At 54.1% G+C, this 17147-nt stretch overlaps 2 protein-coding genes across 3 annotated transcripts; one reads left to right on the top strand and one right to left on the bottom strand.

The window, feature by feature from the left end:
- The first annotated feature begins 606 nt into the window (after window positions 1-606).
- NT5C (5', 3'-nucleotidase, cytosolic) lies at window positions 607-2202 on the top strand. The gene is made up of 5 exons (XM_045190088.2): window positions 607-844; window positions 1164-1264; window positions 1332-1392; window positions 1598-1712; window positions 1834-2202. Exons 1-5 carry the CDS (start codon window positions 653-655, stop codon window positions 1998-2000), a joined length of 636 nt encoding a protein of 211 aa, XP_045046023.1. The 5' UTR covers window positions 607-652; the 3' UTR covers window positions 2001-2202.
- A 2-nt stretch (window positions 2203-2204) lies between these two features.
- Window positions 2205-17106, bottom strand: ARMC7 (armadillo repeat containing 7). 2 transcript variants are annotated; one of them, XM_024553648.3, is made up of 3 exons: window positions 13981-17106; window positions 13750-13893; window positions 2205-3712 (listed from the first exon to the last, which is right to left on the bottom strand). In XM_024553648.3, the coding sequence occupies exons 1-3, from the start codon at window positions 14069-14071 to the stop codon at window positions 3345-3347; spliced, it is 603 nt and encodes a 200-aa protein (XP_024409416.1). In that variant the 5' UTR covers window positions 14072-17106; the 3' UTR covers window positions 2205-3344. The 2 variants fall into 2 exon arrangements, with proteins under 2 accessions (XP_024409416.1, XP_024409417.2); XM_024553649.4 differs by having other exon boundaries at window positions 3437-3712; window positions 13814-13893.
- Between the last annotated feature and the right edge of the window lie 41 nt (window positions 17107-17147).

Raw genomic sequence — 17147 nt, 5'->3', positions numbered from 1 at the left:
TGTAATGCTTCTGCTGCATTGGTTCGGCAGTGTCGGGGCGCCCTTGGGGAAACTATGCGTGGATGTACTCAGGAAATTGCTTCAAATCTACAAAACTCCTACAAAAGGAGGAGTTAACAAAATTTAGCAACATCCAGCAGTTTTTAAAGGGGTATCTGCCGGTTCCGGAGGCGCCAGTTCCACAGAGAGAAGGGCAGCCCGATGACCCGAGCTCGGCGTCAGTCGTCCGCCAGGTGGGGTGGTGTGTGTTAAGTAGAAGCTCCCACTGTCCGAACGGGCAGGTCCGAGCACTCCTTTCTCGGGAACTCGGCTCCGGGTCTGCGGCGTCCTGCGCTCCCCGCCCACAAGCACGGCCTGGCGGTCTGGGTCCGAGGAAAGGCGCAGCCAGCCGCCCGGGTTTAAGGAGCCTCGGCTCCGCGTTAGCGGAGGCTTCTCAGTATTTCGGGTCCGGGAGCCGTCCGCCGCAGGTGAAGGCCAGAAAGGCGATCCCCTGAGCCCTCCCCGCGCGTAGGCCGGCTGCGGCGGGTGGGCGGGGCCTGGGAAGCCCGCCCCCCAGGAAGTGCGCCCGGAGCAGCCACGCCCACCGCGGTCCCAGAAGCGGCGGCTCGGCGCTCTGTTCGTCCTCGCTTTCGCGGGTCCTGGCGCTCACGTGATGGCGACGGCGGCGCGGCACGGGCGGCCCGTGCGGGTGCTAGTGGACATGGACGGCGTGCTGGCCGACTTCGAGGCTGGTCTCGTGCGGGCGTTCTGCCGCCGCTTCCCCGGGGAACCTCACGTGCCCCTGGCCGAGCGCCGCGGCTTCTTCGCCCAGGAGCAGTACCGAGCCCTGCGGCCGGACCTGGCGGTAGGGCGTGGGGGTGGCGGGAGCAGCGCGGGGCGCCCGGGGAGGGCCCCCCACAGGACCCTGGGAGAGGGATCCTCGATCCCCCGTCTCCGGGACCGGGAGCTCCGACCCTGCAGGACACTTAGGAGTAGGGAGTCCTAACCTGGGGCCGTATGGTCTCCGATTCACTTCCCGAGACACCCTCTTCCTGCTTATAATGAACAAAACTCACTTAATACACAGTTCATCCCAGGATAAGATGAGCCCGCCCCCCACTTTGAGATCCTCGCTGGGGTAGATCTGCTGAGGCAGAAGCCAGGATGGGAACGCTCTCTTCCAGGACAAAGTCGCCAGCGTGTATGAAGCCCCCGGCTTTTTCCTAGACTTGGAACCCATCCCTGGAGCCGTGGAAGCCGTGCAGCAGATGAACGCCCTGAAGGAGTGAGGAAGGGGGAGAGGGGGCGGGGAGCAGGGGCCAGCACCGCTCTAACTAGCCCCTTCCCTGCAGTACCGAGGTCTTCATCTGCACCAGCCCTCTGCTGAAGTTTGACCACTGTGTGGGAGAGAAGGTGCGGCCGCCCCAGCATCTCCTAGACACGCTTAGCTTCCTAAGTCATGATCTTAAAATAAGCCAGCGGAAGCACAGGAAGTGTGGGGTGGGGAAGAGGGGAGCTGCGTCTGTCATGGGCCGCGGACCCCACTCACCTAATTCCTCCTCGGCCCTGAATTCAGGGGCCCTCAGGCCCTACTGACAGATCTGTGCCCCCCACACAGTACCGCTGGGTGGAGAAGCACCTGGGCCCCCAGTTTGTGGAGCGCATTATCATGACGAGGGACAAGACGGTGGTCTTGGGGGACCTACTCATTGATGATAAGGACACCATTCAAGGTTGGATCTCTTTTCCTTGGCAACGCCTAGGCATCTGGCCTTCTGGGACTAGGGAGAGGGAGGAAAAATAACCAGATTACAGACTGCATGCTCGCTGCCTTTCTCCCATGTCCTGTCCCAGGCCAAGAGGAGACCCCAAGCTGGGAGCACATCTTGTTTACCTGTTGCCACAATGAGCACCTGGCCCTGCCCCCCACGAGGAGACGGCTACTCTCCTGGAGTGACAACTGGAGGGAGATCATAGACAGCAAACGGCAACCAGGGCCCAGGGCCAAGCACAGTAGCTGAAGGAAGGGCAAGCTGGCCAGCAGGGAGCCCCAGCAGAGCTGAGTGACAGGGCAGCATGTGGTGGTGCCCCCAGCACTGGGGAGCAGGGAGACACACTAACCTCTACTCTCAGGCCAGCCACCTGGCACCTCCGGAGATGGCTGGCATGGAAACATGGTGGGAGATCAGTCAGGAACCCTTTGAATAAAACACTTGGCTCATTGCTCTTTTCAGGCCCTTTATTTGGGAGAGCAAAGGGGCAGGATCCCAAGGGCTGCAGCTGGACTGGACGCTGGTGGAAGAGGCCTTCCCCTTCCTATCTCCAGTGGCCCTAGGTCCCGCCACCTCCACACCCCCTGGATGCCTTTCCTTGGTAGGAGGTCAGTCTTAAGGGAGTGCAGATGACGAGGGCTCCCCATTACTCCTGACCCCAGGCTTCCATGGCTGTCCCTCACCCTGTCCCCTGTGCTGACCAGCACACACTGTGGACTAGGAGCCCCAGTGTCAGGGTCTGGTCCTCTGCCTCCTGAGCACCCCTCTTCCTTGTATCCCTAAAGCCCTCAAGCCTGAAACACTTTCAGGGGCAGGGACTCCCCTTTACTTAACCCTGGTGGGGAGGGGTTGGGGGGGAGAAGACGCTGCTCCAAGACTCTGTGCCTGTGTTCTGATGTCATCACCTGAGTGGCCTCGGTCTGACCACCTGATGGCCATGTTAATAGTCAGGGCTGCATCACTAAAGAACAGGGACTACCTGTTTGTCTTTGAAGCCCTCCCATCGTGCCTGGCAGATAGGCCTGTGTGGGTAATTGGTTAATCCTGGGTGACTTGTGGGGCAGGCACCCAGCCTCCCGGAGCCTGGAGGTAGTTTTAATAATGAGGCTTCTCATTCCTATTCCTCAGAATTGCCTCAGACACTCCTGTTAAGGACCATGCCTCCTTCCTCAAGCTCGGGCAGTGTTCCTAAGCCCCGGCCCAGCAGTTCTCAGGAGAACCGCCTTCTGCAAAGGCCTCTGGATGGAGGGAGCGGTTGCTTCTCACACGAGGGTGTGAGCCTGGCAGTGGGGCGGAGCAGGAGGCAGGGCCTTCACCTCCCCTTGGTGAGTGTGCCAGCCCGAGACTGGCACCACTTTTGATCTCTTTCTCGTGTGTCTCAGTGTCTGTCTTCCTCAACTCATCTCCTCATGCCTTTCATCACACTGTAAACACCTGTCAGGCTGAGAAAACCCACCTTTAAAATGGCTGAAAAGGCGCCATTTGGGGAGAAAGTGCTCACTGGGAGCCATGGGCCCCGGGTCCCTAAGCCCCACTAGGATGCCAGGCTTGTCTCTGGCAGTAAAAGCACCCCAGTCTCAGGGTCTTCTTGCATCAGGACTGCTGAGGACTGGGGGCCTCAGTCCGTGGCAGGGGGATACCCAGGGCAGAGTGAGCCGGCAGGTGGCGGGCTTCGGCCACCTGGCTTGGGGAGCAGAAGTCTTCCAGGAAGATCTGGGCCAGGTTCCGGAGCCTTGTGTTGGCCGAGAGAGAGAAGCGCAGCATGCACTGGACCACAGGCACGGCCGTCAGGTCGGGGTGGGAGCTGGAGCCCGGCGAGCTCAGGTACATGAGTGTGGTGACGGCGGACAGCACGGTCTCCTCGCTGGGGCTGGACAGGCAGTTGGTGACGAGCGGGACGCCCCCCGCCTGCAGGACGTGCTCCCTGTTGGCCTCGTCTGAGCACAGGTTGCAGAGCCCCCCTGGGAGAGAGCAGGGGGAGAGCAGGGTGAGCCCGGGCGCCCCAGGCCTGGGCTGCCTCCTCTCCCCCCACAGGGTCCAGGGAAGGGCCCAGGCCTGTGGCAAGGTGCCCGGGGGACAAGAGACGGGAAGTCCATCCTGGTCTCCAGCACCCCCATACAGGGTTCCAGCAAGGCCTGCCCGCCTGTCGCAGCCTAGCCTTCTGGCAGCGGGCACTCTCCTTTTGATTTGGCCAGTTCGGTGGTTGATGTACTTCCCCCACCCTTTTTTTTTAAGTAAAACACAAAAACAAAACCCATAATATATCTTTAAAATTCTTTTAAAGTACAGGTAAGATGATGGTTTCACGGTGTATATATAGGTCAAGACTTCTCAAGTGTACCCTGTAAGTATGTACGGCTTATTATATGTCAGTTATACTTCAATAGACTAAAAATATTAGCCCTGGCCGGGTACCTCAGTTGGTAAGAGCGTCATTCCAATACGCTAAGGTTGTGAGTTTGATCCCTGGTTGGGGCACATATGGGAAGCAACCAATGAATGCATAAATAAGTGGAACAGCAAATCAATGTCTCTTTAAAAAAACACAACTTTCTTAAAAAGCTAAAAATATAAGTCAAAATATAAACCATTTTAATCTCCTCACTCAGACATTTAGCATTTGCTTTTCATTCCATAATTTTTGTATATGTGAATACATCCTTCGTAAAAATCTGGTGCTCCCCTTACTTTTTCCTAAGCCAGCTGCGTTCGCTGGCCAGTGTGCTGTGAACAAACGCCTTTCTGTGTGACGGGCCTAAGGCACGGCCCCACGCAGCGGCTCGGCCACACACGGCGTTGGAGACACGGGGTAACTTATGTGTTACTAGGATGCTGGGGGCAAAAAAAAGGCCAGAGTGAGAGACTGATTCTGGGTCTGAGCAGCCTGGCCCCCTCTCTCATGTCAAGTCCCCCAGCACTGCCCCCCAACTCAGCAACCTCTCTGCAGGGGGACAGTGCCTCGCACGGCTGACTTCCTGTGCGTGGACGGGGCTTCCTGCCGTCGTGGCGCTGCCACCTTATGTTAACCATGCTGCAACTTAAAAATGCCTACCAAGCAAAAAGGAGAACAGGTTCTGACTGGCTGGTGAACAGGCTTTGGACAAACCAGACAGGCCAGAGAAAAAGAGAACAAGAGGCAAAGGTGCTTCTAGAAGCAGGGAACCATGGAGCCCGCCCCTCCTCGGGAGAGGCAAAAGAGGAACCCCCAAGAGCAGCCTGGGACGAGAGGTGAGGCAGGTGACCTTGGGTCACACAGCAAGTACAGTGCTGGCTGCTGCAGGTAGGGCCAGGGTGCCCCCCCCATGGGTTATCCCAGGGATTAGATGAGGTCATGCTGACAAACGCCTGGCCAGCACCTGGCGCCTGGGGCTGGGCAAGCCCTTGGAGGGGAGGGGAGGGCCCAAGATGTCACTACATCTGAGGACACAGCCACCCACGGGCACTGGGCTGTCTGCAGCCCATCCCAAGTCAACACCTTCATTTGGACTGTGTGTTCTTGGGTTTTACTTCAGCTTCTTGAGGATGGTTCTTGCTGGAATTTCAAGTTTGAGGGACAGAACAGTGCATTAGGAAAGCTACCCCTGTGCAGAAGAAGGGGTGGGGTGTATGTGTGTGCTCCCATTCCCTGGCCCTCTGTGAGGGGAGGGCTGTGGGCGAGACAGGAATGGAGGGAGACTTCCTTAAACACCTTGTAATATAGTTTTGACCTCAACTGATGAATTTCACTTCTAGAAATTTATCCTACGGATACAGTTCCACAAGTAAGAAATGACAAAAGGTTATCCACTGGAACACTGCCTGGGAGAGCAAAATGGAAACCAGCTGAGCCCTCAGCCCCTCCTGGCCACTGACTACTATGCCTCTTTGTGTCGCGTACACAGCACAAGGCACCTCCTTATGGACCAATTGCAGGTGTGTCAAGGTATGTTGCTGAGTTTAAAAAAAACAACAACAACAGAATGTTGATATAGTGCTCTGGCCAGAGTAGCTCAGTGGATTGAGTGCAGGCCTGCAAACCAAAGGGTCACCAGTTCGATTCCCAGTCAGGGCACATGCCTGGGTTGTGGGCCAGGTCCCAGGTAGGGGGTGTGCAAGAGGCAACCACACATTGATGCTTCTCTCCCTCCCTTCCTCATACAATCTTTAAAAAAAGAATATTAATATAGCATACTACCACATGTGTAGATAGGAGAAAAGGATTCATATGCAATATATACACTTGTGAATCCCAACAGGGAGGGATGGCGGAGGCGGCCCTGGTCCAGGCAAAGACAGCCTGCTGACCTAGTGAGGGAGGAGCAGTGGGGGAGAACCTGGACATCACCTCGTTCTTGTAAGGGGAATCCTGCCACAGGTGCATGGCTGAGGAACTTCTTCTTAAGCAGAGAGATGGATGACCGCAGGGGCCTAACCGATCGGTGGGAGAAGGGAGTACAGGGGAGCCCAGAGGAGGAGCCGGAGCAAGGGCTCTGTGGCGCGCAGATCCAGTTAGAATCCCAGGACTGCCACTGAGGACTTAGGGGACCAGAGCAAGCAACTCGATTTCTCTAAGCCTCGGTTTCTTCATCAGTCAAATGGGCAGAGAGAATTAAATAACGTGATGGAGGCCCCTTCCTGGCACACAGTAGCCGTGGACCAAGAATGTACCTGTTCACAGCCCCAGAGGCTGGCACGGGGCTATTTGTGCAAACCGCACACCCATGAGAGGTGAACAAGGGTAAAGCAGACGCCTGTGTGACCAGCACTGAGGTCAGGAGAAAAACACCTCCCTGGGCGATCCAGAGCCTCTCTGTGTCCCTCCCTGATCCAGTTCTCTCCCATGGAGGGAAACACCTTCCTGGTTTGCAAGAATTTAACAGCATAGCTTTTTGTAAGCAGAACTTTTTATATTTTTAATTTGAAAATAATTTTTACACATACATCCCTAAGCACTGTAGTTCAGGTCTGCCTGTTTCGGACTTTGCAGAAATGGAACCACACTGTAGTGTTGTGTCTGCAACATTACTGCATGTAGTTGTCGACTGTTCACTCACCTTGCTTAACAGTATGCACACCCCACAATGCTGGTATCCATTCCACTGTCTACTGTTGCTAGTCTGGGACCGTTACAGACAATGTTGCTAGTGGCACTTCTGCACGTGTCTGGATACACATCCGCCCTAGCCTTATGAATGAATGTAACTGCCGGCTCGAGGGGCATGCCTGTCTTCGATTTTACTAAATACTGTTTTCCAAAGAGAGGCCCTGAAAACCTGCTTTGGACTTCTGGTCGAGACAGCAGCATAGACAAACACAGCTCACCTTGCAAAATCACATCAAAATTACAACTAAAATACAGAACAACCATCACTCAAAACCATCAGAAACCGCGCTGAATGGAAGTCAGGTGCCAAACCCGAGATTCCCATCAACCTGGCTAACAGTCTGCCTTGTCCCGGAGATCCCCCGAGACTATCCCACCGAATGGAATCACGAACCGCCCAAATTGTTAACAGGGACTTTTCCATATGAATGGCTGGTCTTGGCTCATGCTTCATAACCTATTAAATCCTATCAAACAAGGAGAAGCTCACCACAGTGAGCTCCCAGCCCCCCAGCCCCAACCTGGTACCTCTTGCAAGTGTCCCCAGGCCTGGCACTGGCAATAGCCAGTCTAGATTCACAGCTTGGTTTCTCCTGGGAATCTCCAAGCCCAGCGCAAGTAACAGCCATCTCAGATTGCTTCATAGCTCAGGCAGGGTGGCCCTTGGCAGAACACATGTGGGGGCTGACCTTGGCCTGAACCACCTGGGAAATTCTAGAGCCTGTGCATCCAGTGCACAGCTATAGACCATGTCAGAGCACCAACACCCTGCCCCTGCACAGCTGATCCTCCATGGGGGGCGGAGGTTGGTGGTTGGGAGTCACACCCAGTCCTTGCAGCTGACTGGCCTGGGTAAATCCTTCCCACTGACCTGCCAACAGCAACCAAGGCTCAACTACAAGAAAAGTGTGTACCCAGCCCACATGAAGGGCAACACCTCAAGTACCCAGCTAGGGTGATAGGGGAGGCGGTGCCCTGGACCCTACAAGACACCTACCACATTAGGCCACACGACCAAGACAACGAATCATAGCAGCTCCACCTAATACACAGGAACAAGCACAGGGAGGCTGCCAAAACGAAGACCAAAGTGAAAGAACAGATCAAAACTCCAGAAAGCCAAATGAAATGGAGATAAGCAACCTATCAGATGCAGAATTCAAAACACTGGTTATAAGGATGCTCAGGGAGCTTAGTGAGGATCTCAGCAGCATAAAACAGACCCAGTCAGAAATGAAAGATACACCAATTGAAATACAGAACAACTAACAGGGAAAAACAGTGGATGAAGCCAAGAATCAAATCAATGATTTGGAACATAAGGAAGCAAAAACAACCAACAGAAAAGAAGTAAAAAGAATCCAAAAAAAGCAAGGACTGTGTAAGAAGCCTCTGGAACAACTTCAAGCAATCCAACATTTACATCACAGGTGCCGGAAGGAGAAGAGAAAGAGCAAGAAATTGGAAAGGAACCCAAACACTAATTTGAAAGAACATAAGCACCCCTATGTTCATTGCAGCATTACTTACAATCACCAAGATATGGAAGCAGCCCAAGTGTCCATTAGCAGATGAGCAGATAAAACAACTATGGACATTTACACAATGGGATACTACTCAGCTGTAAAAAAGATGAAAACTTTACCCTTTGCGACAGCATGGATGGACCTGGAGAGCATTATGCCAAGTGAAATAAGCCAGTCAGAGAAAGACAGATACCACATGATCTCAGTCATGTGTGGAATCTAATGAGCAAACTGAACTAACAAGGAAAATGGGGACAGGCTCACAGATGGAGAGCAGGATGACAGCGGGGGGTGGGGGTGGGGGGGGTGGAGGGATTGAGCAAAAAGGAAAAAGGACTCGTGGACATGAACACTGGGGTGATTGCCGGGAGGGAGTGGGGCATAGGGGGGCGAAATGTTAATGGAAAAAATACAATAAAGAGTAAACAACAAAAACAAAGGGAGGCCCCTGAGGATTTATCTACCAACCTTTTTCTGCACGCCACCACCACCTGGTGGCAGCTGCATGTATTGAAAATAGCACACGAGGAAAGGGCTTTTAACCTGAATTCTGGGAGGCAACCTACTTGAACTCTGTTTTAGTACCAAGACTGCCAAGTGTCCTGTGATGTCCCAGGATTTAACCAGTTTTCACAGAAGCAGAGAATTCTCTTCTGGCCCCTGTCCGACCGCACACAGCAGCCAGGATGGTGTAGGTGTGCATGCGCCGCGCAGCACGCCGGAGAGTCAGCCAGCGGAGCTTTGGGCAAGCATTTCCAGCCTAGTGCCGAAGGTCGCCACAGTTTTTATTCAGGGCACGAGCTCAGAACACTCATTCAAGTATTTGCGGAGATCCTGGCTTTATGTTTGGCTCCCATAACTCACTCGCTTCCCACTCCCTGTCCTGTACCATCTCCTGGTGGCAGTTCCTCGTAAATACCTGCGCCAGGGGAGGGGTGACCTGCCACCAGAACCGTCTCAGGGATACTTGGAGACTCAGTGGACACAAAGATCCAGGGATGAAGCTATGCTGGACTTTGCGCCTGGCTCTGGCAGCTGGGTCCCCTGGGCACAGAGTTTGGATCCAGGAAGACTGGGGTCAACTTTGAGCCTCAGGCAATGGACCCAACCTCGGCGAGGTGTTGTTTCCTCACAGGTGAAGAGGGCTCAGTTCTGCGTGCCTTGCGGTTGGTGACACTTGCAGGCAGTGCTGGTACAAGGAGGGCACAGTGGGCATGGGGTCAGCATCCAGAAAAGGTGGCAGGAAAGTGGCCAAGAGAGGAGCTTCTAGAATCTGACAGCCCTGGGTTTAAGTCCCAGGTCCGGCGCTACGTTTAAACCTCTGAGCAACCCACCTCCGAAGCCTCAGATTTGTGATTGCAAAGTGCCTGTTATGAGCCTGCCTGCTTTCAGCGCTGTGTCGGGGCCAGTGGGATAAGAGCGCAGGAGGCCAGGGCGTGGCACACAGAAGGGGCTCCATATGCGGAACGATCATCACAGGCCCTAGCCAGTGGGACAGCACCAGCGTCACAGCTGAGAGGCCGAGCGTGATGCCAGTGACACACCACAGCCAGGTTCACTCTGCCTGGAACTTCGCAGACAGCACCAGGAGGCTTAGGAGCAACTTAATAGATTTTCCTACCATCCAATGGTGTTTTGCCGAAAGGGGAAGGAAAGACTCCCCGGAGCAGAGGGGCAGTTCCCTTGGCAGGCCGTGATCCCACCCACCGCACCTCTCCGGGACAGGAGGGAACTGCTTATCCTCAAAGGGGCTCCGATTACCTGGGGGTCCTGCAGCTGCAGACACCCCTCTGCGAGGCGGGCACTGATACTGCCCCATGGGCCACGGTGGGAGGAGGGAAATCACGCACCAGGACTTTAGTGGGGCAGCAAAGTCGTTGCCGTTTGGGGCCTGCCTGACCCCAAAGCCTAGCTCTTAACCAAACTCATTCATGTTCCTTGCCAACAAGCAGCCATTGGTTTTGGTTCTGGGAGCCATGGTCACAGGCAATCTAACCCAGCTCTCCTCTTTGCCAGTTGTTGCAGAGCCAACCCCACTCAGGGCTGCGGAGCCAAGTCACAGCCAGGACCCTGCGCCTTTTGGGACCTTCTGTCTAGACCGAAAGGCCACGGCACTGAGGACGCAGCAGATAAGCAAGGCTGCGCTCTGCTCTCGCGGCGATCCCATCTCTGGCCTGCCACCAGAGATGAAAGATTCAAAACTACAAAGCACAGCAGGGCCTTTCAACAGCAGGATAAGCGCCCGACAGTGTTTCCCCTGTAGGGCCAGGCACGTTAAGAGAAAATGACAAGAAGCGGTGACAAAACCCACTTCTAAGTACCACTGGGGCTCTCCTTGTAAGTTACACACAATAAATAAAAGAGAAATTTCATCTCAGATGATCCCAGGAAAGGATAGCTGAGAAAGCTGCTGCTCCTGGGATTGAGGAGGACCTTGCTCTGGTCCGCAGTCTGGGAATAAGGAGGAAGGAAAAAGGAGAAAAAGGAGGCTGGGAGAAGTGAGACTGGGAAGCTGCCCATGAGGGCGAGAGCTCAGGCCTGGCGCAAGCCTCCCCCACAGCGTCCAGCTCATTGGGCCAGGATCTCAGAGCGCTCCTGCCTGGGGAAAGCTGCTTCTTGTCCTGTAAAAACTTTTCCTGGGTGACTGCTCTTTTTAGGCAAGTTTTCTCCAGGGTCAAAAGCTTGAGTTGGAAGAGCTCCATCACTGCCAGGTGAGGTTCAGCCGTATGGTACCACAGGAGCCCCTGTCGCCATGCAGATGTTAGAAGCTAAGGAGCTGAGTGATAAAAAGGCAGGGAATGGAGAACTTACATAGGCGAACATCTTAAAGTACCAATTCTTTAGAATATTGACTTAGCATAATAACCTTCCAGATGGCCAGAGACAGAAGCTTACACCACTCTATTAGACCTGGGCTGCTGGGGCGCCTGCCCCGGCCCAGCTGCAGAGGGGCTCACTCTGGTCTTCTCCACAGACAGAAAAATCCCGGGAGCCCACCTAAAGTCCTCCGTTCCCACACCTGGAGCCCAGGCCCTGCACCTCCGCCCATGGCCGCGTGGGCCTCTTCCCTAGATCCTGACTCCCAGGGGTGAACCCCATGGTTGGTGTGCACACTCCAAAGTCCAAGGAGAGGCCGTGGGCAGGCGTGTGTGGGGGTGTGAACGGAGCTGGGATGTCCAGACACGTGTGAAGCCCGCCGAGGTGAGAAGAGGGGGGACCCCCGTTTGTGCTCCAGCCCCAATACCACAAACATTACGGGCAGACCTGGGTGGTCTTCCAAAATTTTAAATTACACTTACCTATGATGTGTTCAAAAAATAAAGTGTTTCTTGACTCTGTCAAGGCGTTTGATCTCACTTCTAGGTTACAGGAAATTAAAGGGGATAGAAGAATAAACAAACACCATGAAGAGGCAGCCAGACAATCTGGAAGGTGGACGTTCTGCAGAACTGGTCCGGGTCCTTTAACAATGAGTGTTACGAAACAAAAGTCTACCAACGACTAAAAGAGAGAGAATTTATTCAGTGACTTCCTTCCAAAGGGCACAATATGGAAAGGGGATAAAACAGCAACTTGAGCGTAGAGAAACCTGACGAACTCTTCCTTGGCCAGGGCATCAAAGCTATCAGCAAAAGCGGTCAGCCGTGTTGGGGGCACAGACCCCTATCTGACGGGCTGAGAAGGGTGCTTCAGCTCCATGGCCGTCCTCCCCAAACCCTAATCATGAGAAAAATATCAACTTCCCACTGAGGGACAGTCTACAAAACCCCTACCCCGTACTCCTCAAAACTATCAAAAAACAAAAACCCAGAAAATCTAAGAGGAGGAGCCTAGGGAGATGTGACAGGTAAACGTAACGCAGGATCCCGGGTGGGGTCCTGAACAGGACAGACATTAGGTTAAAACTATGAAAATCTGAATAAAGTATGGTCTTTAGTTAATAATAATAGTAATGTATCAAGGCCGGTTTATTAAATGTAACAAGCGTACAGCACTAATGTAAGATGTCAATAACAGGGAAACCGAGTGTGGCATAAATGGCAACTGTCCATATTCCCTTTGCCATGTTTCTAAAACTGTTCTAAAATACAAAATTTATTTTAAGAGAGAGACTGAGATCTAAGGAACATAACAACCAGGTTGAATTGCATGGGTCCCGGTTTACACAAACCAACCAAAAAAAATGTCCCTTTGGGAACTATGAGAAAAATTTGCATAATTGGGTATTAGGTGACAATGGAATTATTATTAAAGGCTTCTTTCCCTACATAGATGAGATTACTTTCACTATATAGAGAAATGTTATTTTTTACTTATTCAGTTTTTTGTTTGTTTTTTTAATTTAGAAAGGGGAAGGAAGGGAGGAAGAAAGGCAGAGAAACATCGGCGTGGGAGAGAAACAGCAATGGGTTGCCTCTCCTATGCACTCCCACCCGGGGCCCGAACCCACAACCCACTCAGGTGCCCAGACCCGGAATCGAACCAAGACCTCGCGCTTTGCAGGACAACACCCAACCGACGGAGCCACACCAGTCAGGGCAGAAATGTTACTTTCTGAAGATGCCGACAAAGAATTTTTGTTTTCCTTTCCGAATAAATCCCAAACTCTTTCCCGTGGCCCAGCTCCAAGCCCCTGGAAGCTCTGGTGCTGCCACCTCCCTAACCTCACCTCGTCCCTCTCTGCTTCGCTCAACACAACCCGGACACGTCGGCCTGCCTGGGGGCTCCTCCTGCCCTACAGCGCCCTCCCCCCGCCCCCGCCCCGCCATGGCCAAAACGGAAGTAGCCCCCATCTCCCACAGCTCTACTCATCATTCTGTGCATTTCCCCCAGAGTCTCCGCTTTTCGGTTTGTTTGCTCGCCATCTGCCTGCTCCTCCTACAATCAAAGCTCCTTGAGGGCGAAGACGACCCTCCCCCACTCGGTCGCCGTTTCTCCAGCACTCAGAGCCCTTGCTCACATTTATTCGTGCCCGATAAACCTCTGCCCGGGGAAAAACTGAGTGGACCTTAGGCCATAACAACAACAGGAACGACAAGCCATTCCAAATCTCCTCGACGTCTCTTGATATTATTAACACAATAAAATAAAGGTGTGTAAAAGGGGCACTCTAAATTTTTTTCCCCCCTCCAAGTGGCTTCAACTCATTCCCTCAGTTATGATCTGGTCTCTAAACAGGCGGGACGGCGGGCACGCGGAGGGCGTCCTGGGCGGGAGTTGGAGGTCTGACTCAAGCTAGCCGTGACCTCGACATTGTGTAGACGGCGAAGTCCGCCACTGCAGCCGAGGGACTGCTCGCCCGACATCCCTTTCCCAGAGACTCACTGCGCGCTCACTTCTCTCGCCGCAGCCCACCGTCAGGCACCTGGGAGACCAGCCCCATGCTTACCAATAGCAAACTCCACCAGGGTCTCATTCTCCTCCGACAGCGAGTCGAGGAATAAATCCAGGACCTGCAGCTGTCGCAGATACTGGTAGTTGCTGGGGTCATAGGCGAAGTTGGCGAGGTTGGCGAGGACTTGCTCCTTGGCGTCTGCAGCGGGAAAGCGGCACTGGAGCCAGGTCCGGGGCGACGGTCGCGGGCGGACCGCGGCCCCGTCCCTCACCCTGTCGGTCTTACCTTGGCTCTCCGTCTCCTGGAATTCCGTGACCAGCGCCTGCAGGTATCCCAGCCGCCCTACGTGGGGGTCTACCTTCGGCTTCTGGGCCATGGTCGGAGTGGAAGAGGGTCCTCGGGGGACAGGCAGGAGAGTGCGGCAGATGAGGCCAGAAGGGCGTGCGAGAACCTCACGGGGCCTCACTGGGCAAGGGCGGACCAGGGCAGGCTACAGGTCCGTCTGCCGGCCTCGGGCCCTGCAGTGATTTGCTGCTGTAGTTGGGATGAGGTGCGGTATGAGGACCTTGTAAGAGATGGGCGTGAAAATCTGAGGCGCAGGAGCCTCAGAAACAACTGCGCGATAGAGGAGGAAGTAGTACCACCCAGCCCCCAGCAAGTAGGTAAGGTTTTCCGTTTGATTCCGGGCTTCCGCCGGAAGCCGCACTTAGCTCCGCCCCAGAGGGCGGGAAGGGGTAGGCAGAGGCGTGGCCGCTTCTGAGCTCCGCGCGCGTGCGCCGTTCGCCTCACTCCTTAACGCTCCTGCCCGCGGCGGAAGGCTGTGAATGCTTTGAGGGGCATATCGAGGGTCCTTGAGAGCGTAGAGGCGCCGGAGGGCTCCGTGTGGGGGGCTGTCGAGGCAGAACCACCTCCAGATTCTCTTGCATCTGACGCCTCTCTGGAGCGTGGGGGTCGGCTGCCTGCGGACGACCACCGCTCCCCACCGCTCCCCACGGGTCCTTTGACAATGCTTTCTGGTCGGCTTTTCCAAAAAGCCGTGCAAGCCTGGTGCTCCCCGCTCCCCAGCCCCGAGCTGAGTCTTCCACCTCTGGCCAGAAATCTCGGGAACTGGGCAAAGCTCTGTCAGCCAGGTGGACGGGGAACGCTGGGCAGCACCGACGGGTGGTAGGAACCTGCATTCACCCAAATGTACCGTTTTGGCAGCTTTTTGGGTTGGGCAGCAGCCCTGGATGTGGAAGCCCTTCTGTCCAATTCTTGGTGCTTCTCAGGAAGGTGATATGTGAATGAGACCTCGTAGGCGCAGGGACTAAAGCCACAGGGAAGGAGGTGGTCCTGCCGCCCTCCCATCTCACTGAAAACGTGAGGGTAAAGGAGGCTTGGGCTGTGAGCTTCTTGAGGGCGAGGACCATGTGCCTTTGGTCCTGGGCCATACTCCATCCTGCCACCGTCTCATAGGGAGCAAACCCCACATGGCATGGGCTCAGGTCCCTGTGGTCAGCCCCTGCCCTATGCACACCCCCTGGGGCAGGAGTTATGCTTGGGGACTGTGGCTGCTCTGTGATAGTGGTGGCCCCAGGGCCCTTACCAGGCCCTTCAGCTTCTTTGGGGAACTGATGTAGCCTGGGGATGTACATCTCAGCCCAGGGAGGCCCCCCAGGGCTTCTCTATCTCTGGCCGGACAGAGCAGCAAAAGCTCGGGGGCCAGAAGGTCAGGGCTTGGAGGCAGGATGGAGGAGAGCTCCAACCTGTGCTACTCAGTAACTGTTCCAGGCCCTGTCTAGAGGATTCCCAGGAAATCGGCTAAGTGTGGTTTCTGGAAGCAGATGGGCCACCTATCTCCCCTCATTTGTTCTTTCCCAAGGCCTCAGCGGCCCTCCTCCTTGGGGAGAAATTCCCAGTCCTTGATTTTGTGTGGAGGGCAGCAACCAGTTCTTACTCCTATCTGCCCAGTTCCTGGCATAGGAGATGCTTAAATATTTGTTGAGGAGAGCCTAGTGATTATTGCTACTGTTGACAGAGGGCCAAGTTCTCTATGCTGAATGTTCACTAATAATCTTTCTTTCCTTAAAAGAAATCTGTTTTGTCCTGACCGGTGTGGCTCAGTTGGTTGGGTGTCGTCCCTCAAGGCAAAGGGCCGCTGGTTTGAGTCCCGGTCAAGACACAGGCCTGAGTTTTGGGTTCTGTTCTCGGTCAGGGCACATACAAAAGGCAGTCGATCAATGTTTCTCCCTCACACTGATGTTTCTCTCCCTTTCTTCCTCCCCCTCTTTTTAAAAATAATAGTATATATTTTTAAAGATTTTATTTATTTTTAGAGATAGGGGAAGGAAGGGAGAGAGGGAGAGAAACATCCATGTGTGGCTGCCTCTCGTGTGCCCCTCACTGGGGACCCAGCCTGCAACCCAGGCATGTGCCCTGGCTGGGGATTGAACTGGTGATCCCTTGGTTCCCAGTCCAGTGCTCAATCCACTAAGCCACACCCACCAGGGCTAAATAATATATATTTTTAAAGTCTGTTTTAAGGAAGTGGGCCTATTAGGGGATGCAATTTCAAAGCCTGGTGGCTACTAGTACCAAAAGCATGTACCTGCTCACCAGCCCCAACTCCTCCATTTTCTACTCCATTAGGATGGAGGACACAGGACTTGGTAAAATATGTCCAAGCTTTTCCCTTTCAGTTCACTCGGCGGATGGTAGCCAAGCACAGGGTGGGGTAGGGAGCAGGAAGGCAGGGGGATTCTTCAGGATCAGACTTCAAACTGGATAAGTTAAAGAGACTTTAGCTTATCCAGGCCAACTTCCTCCTTTTTAAAATCCCAGTGGTGGTGAACAACTTGCCCAAAGCCACCCAGTAAATTATGGCAGAGTCAAACATGAACTCAGCCGTAACATGAACTCAAACAGGAACTCAGGTCCGTGTTATCCCAGCCAAGAACCCTTTTCTTCGCCTCTGCACTACCTTCTTTGGCCATAAGGGGGCACTCGTAACTGGGTCCTGGAGAAGACTGGACATCCTGAAGGATGCTTACTCATGCCAGCTGGACATGTGGAGGAGGAAGGCTAGAGTTGGGTCATGAAAATAAAATCAATCTCCTGATAAGGTTTTCTTGTTGGAGCCTGGTTGAGCCTGAATCAGTAAACAAGGTCTTGGGTGTGAGCAGCCCTGGCCAAGCCGGGAGAAACAGCGGGGGAGGACTAATCCCAGGCCTGTTTTCCTGCTTCGTTAGTTCACAAGTTTTATAGCCTGCTGCAGGAAACGTTTTTTGTGTGTGATTCAAACAAACTGCCTTTCTGTTCCCTTGGTTGGTACCCTGCTGGGACAAGCCTGTCCTGATGACAATGAGCACCCCCTCCCCCCAGGAATGACCTCAAGGAAGGGCACCAGCAAAGAGTGTGTGTGTTTTGTGGGGAAGGGAGGTGGGAGGAGGTCTGACCTCCAGGCCAACGAGGTA

The sequence above is a fragment of the Desmodus rotundus genome, chromosome 9 (genome assembly GCF_022682495.2).
Source record: "Desmodus rotundus isolate HL8 chromosome 9, HLdesRot8A.1, whole genome shotgun sequence".
Classification (NCBI taxonomy): Eukaryota; Metazoa; Chordata; class Mammalia; order Chiroptera; family Phyllostomidae; genus Desmodus; species Desmodus rotundus.
Note: the sequence above shows the minus strand (reverse complement) of the source record. Positions and strands in the feature narration are given on the sequence as shown.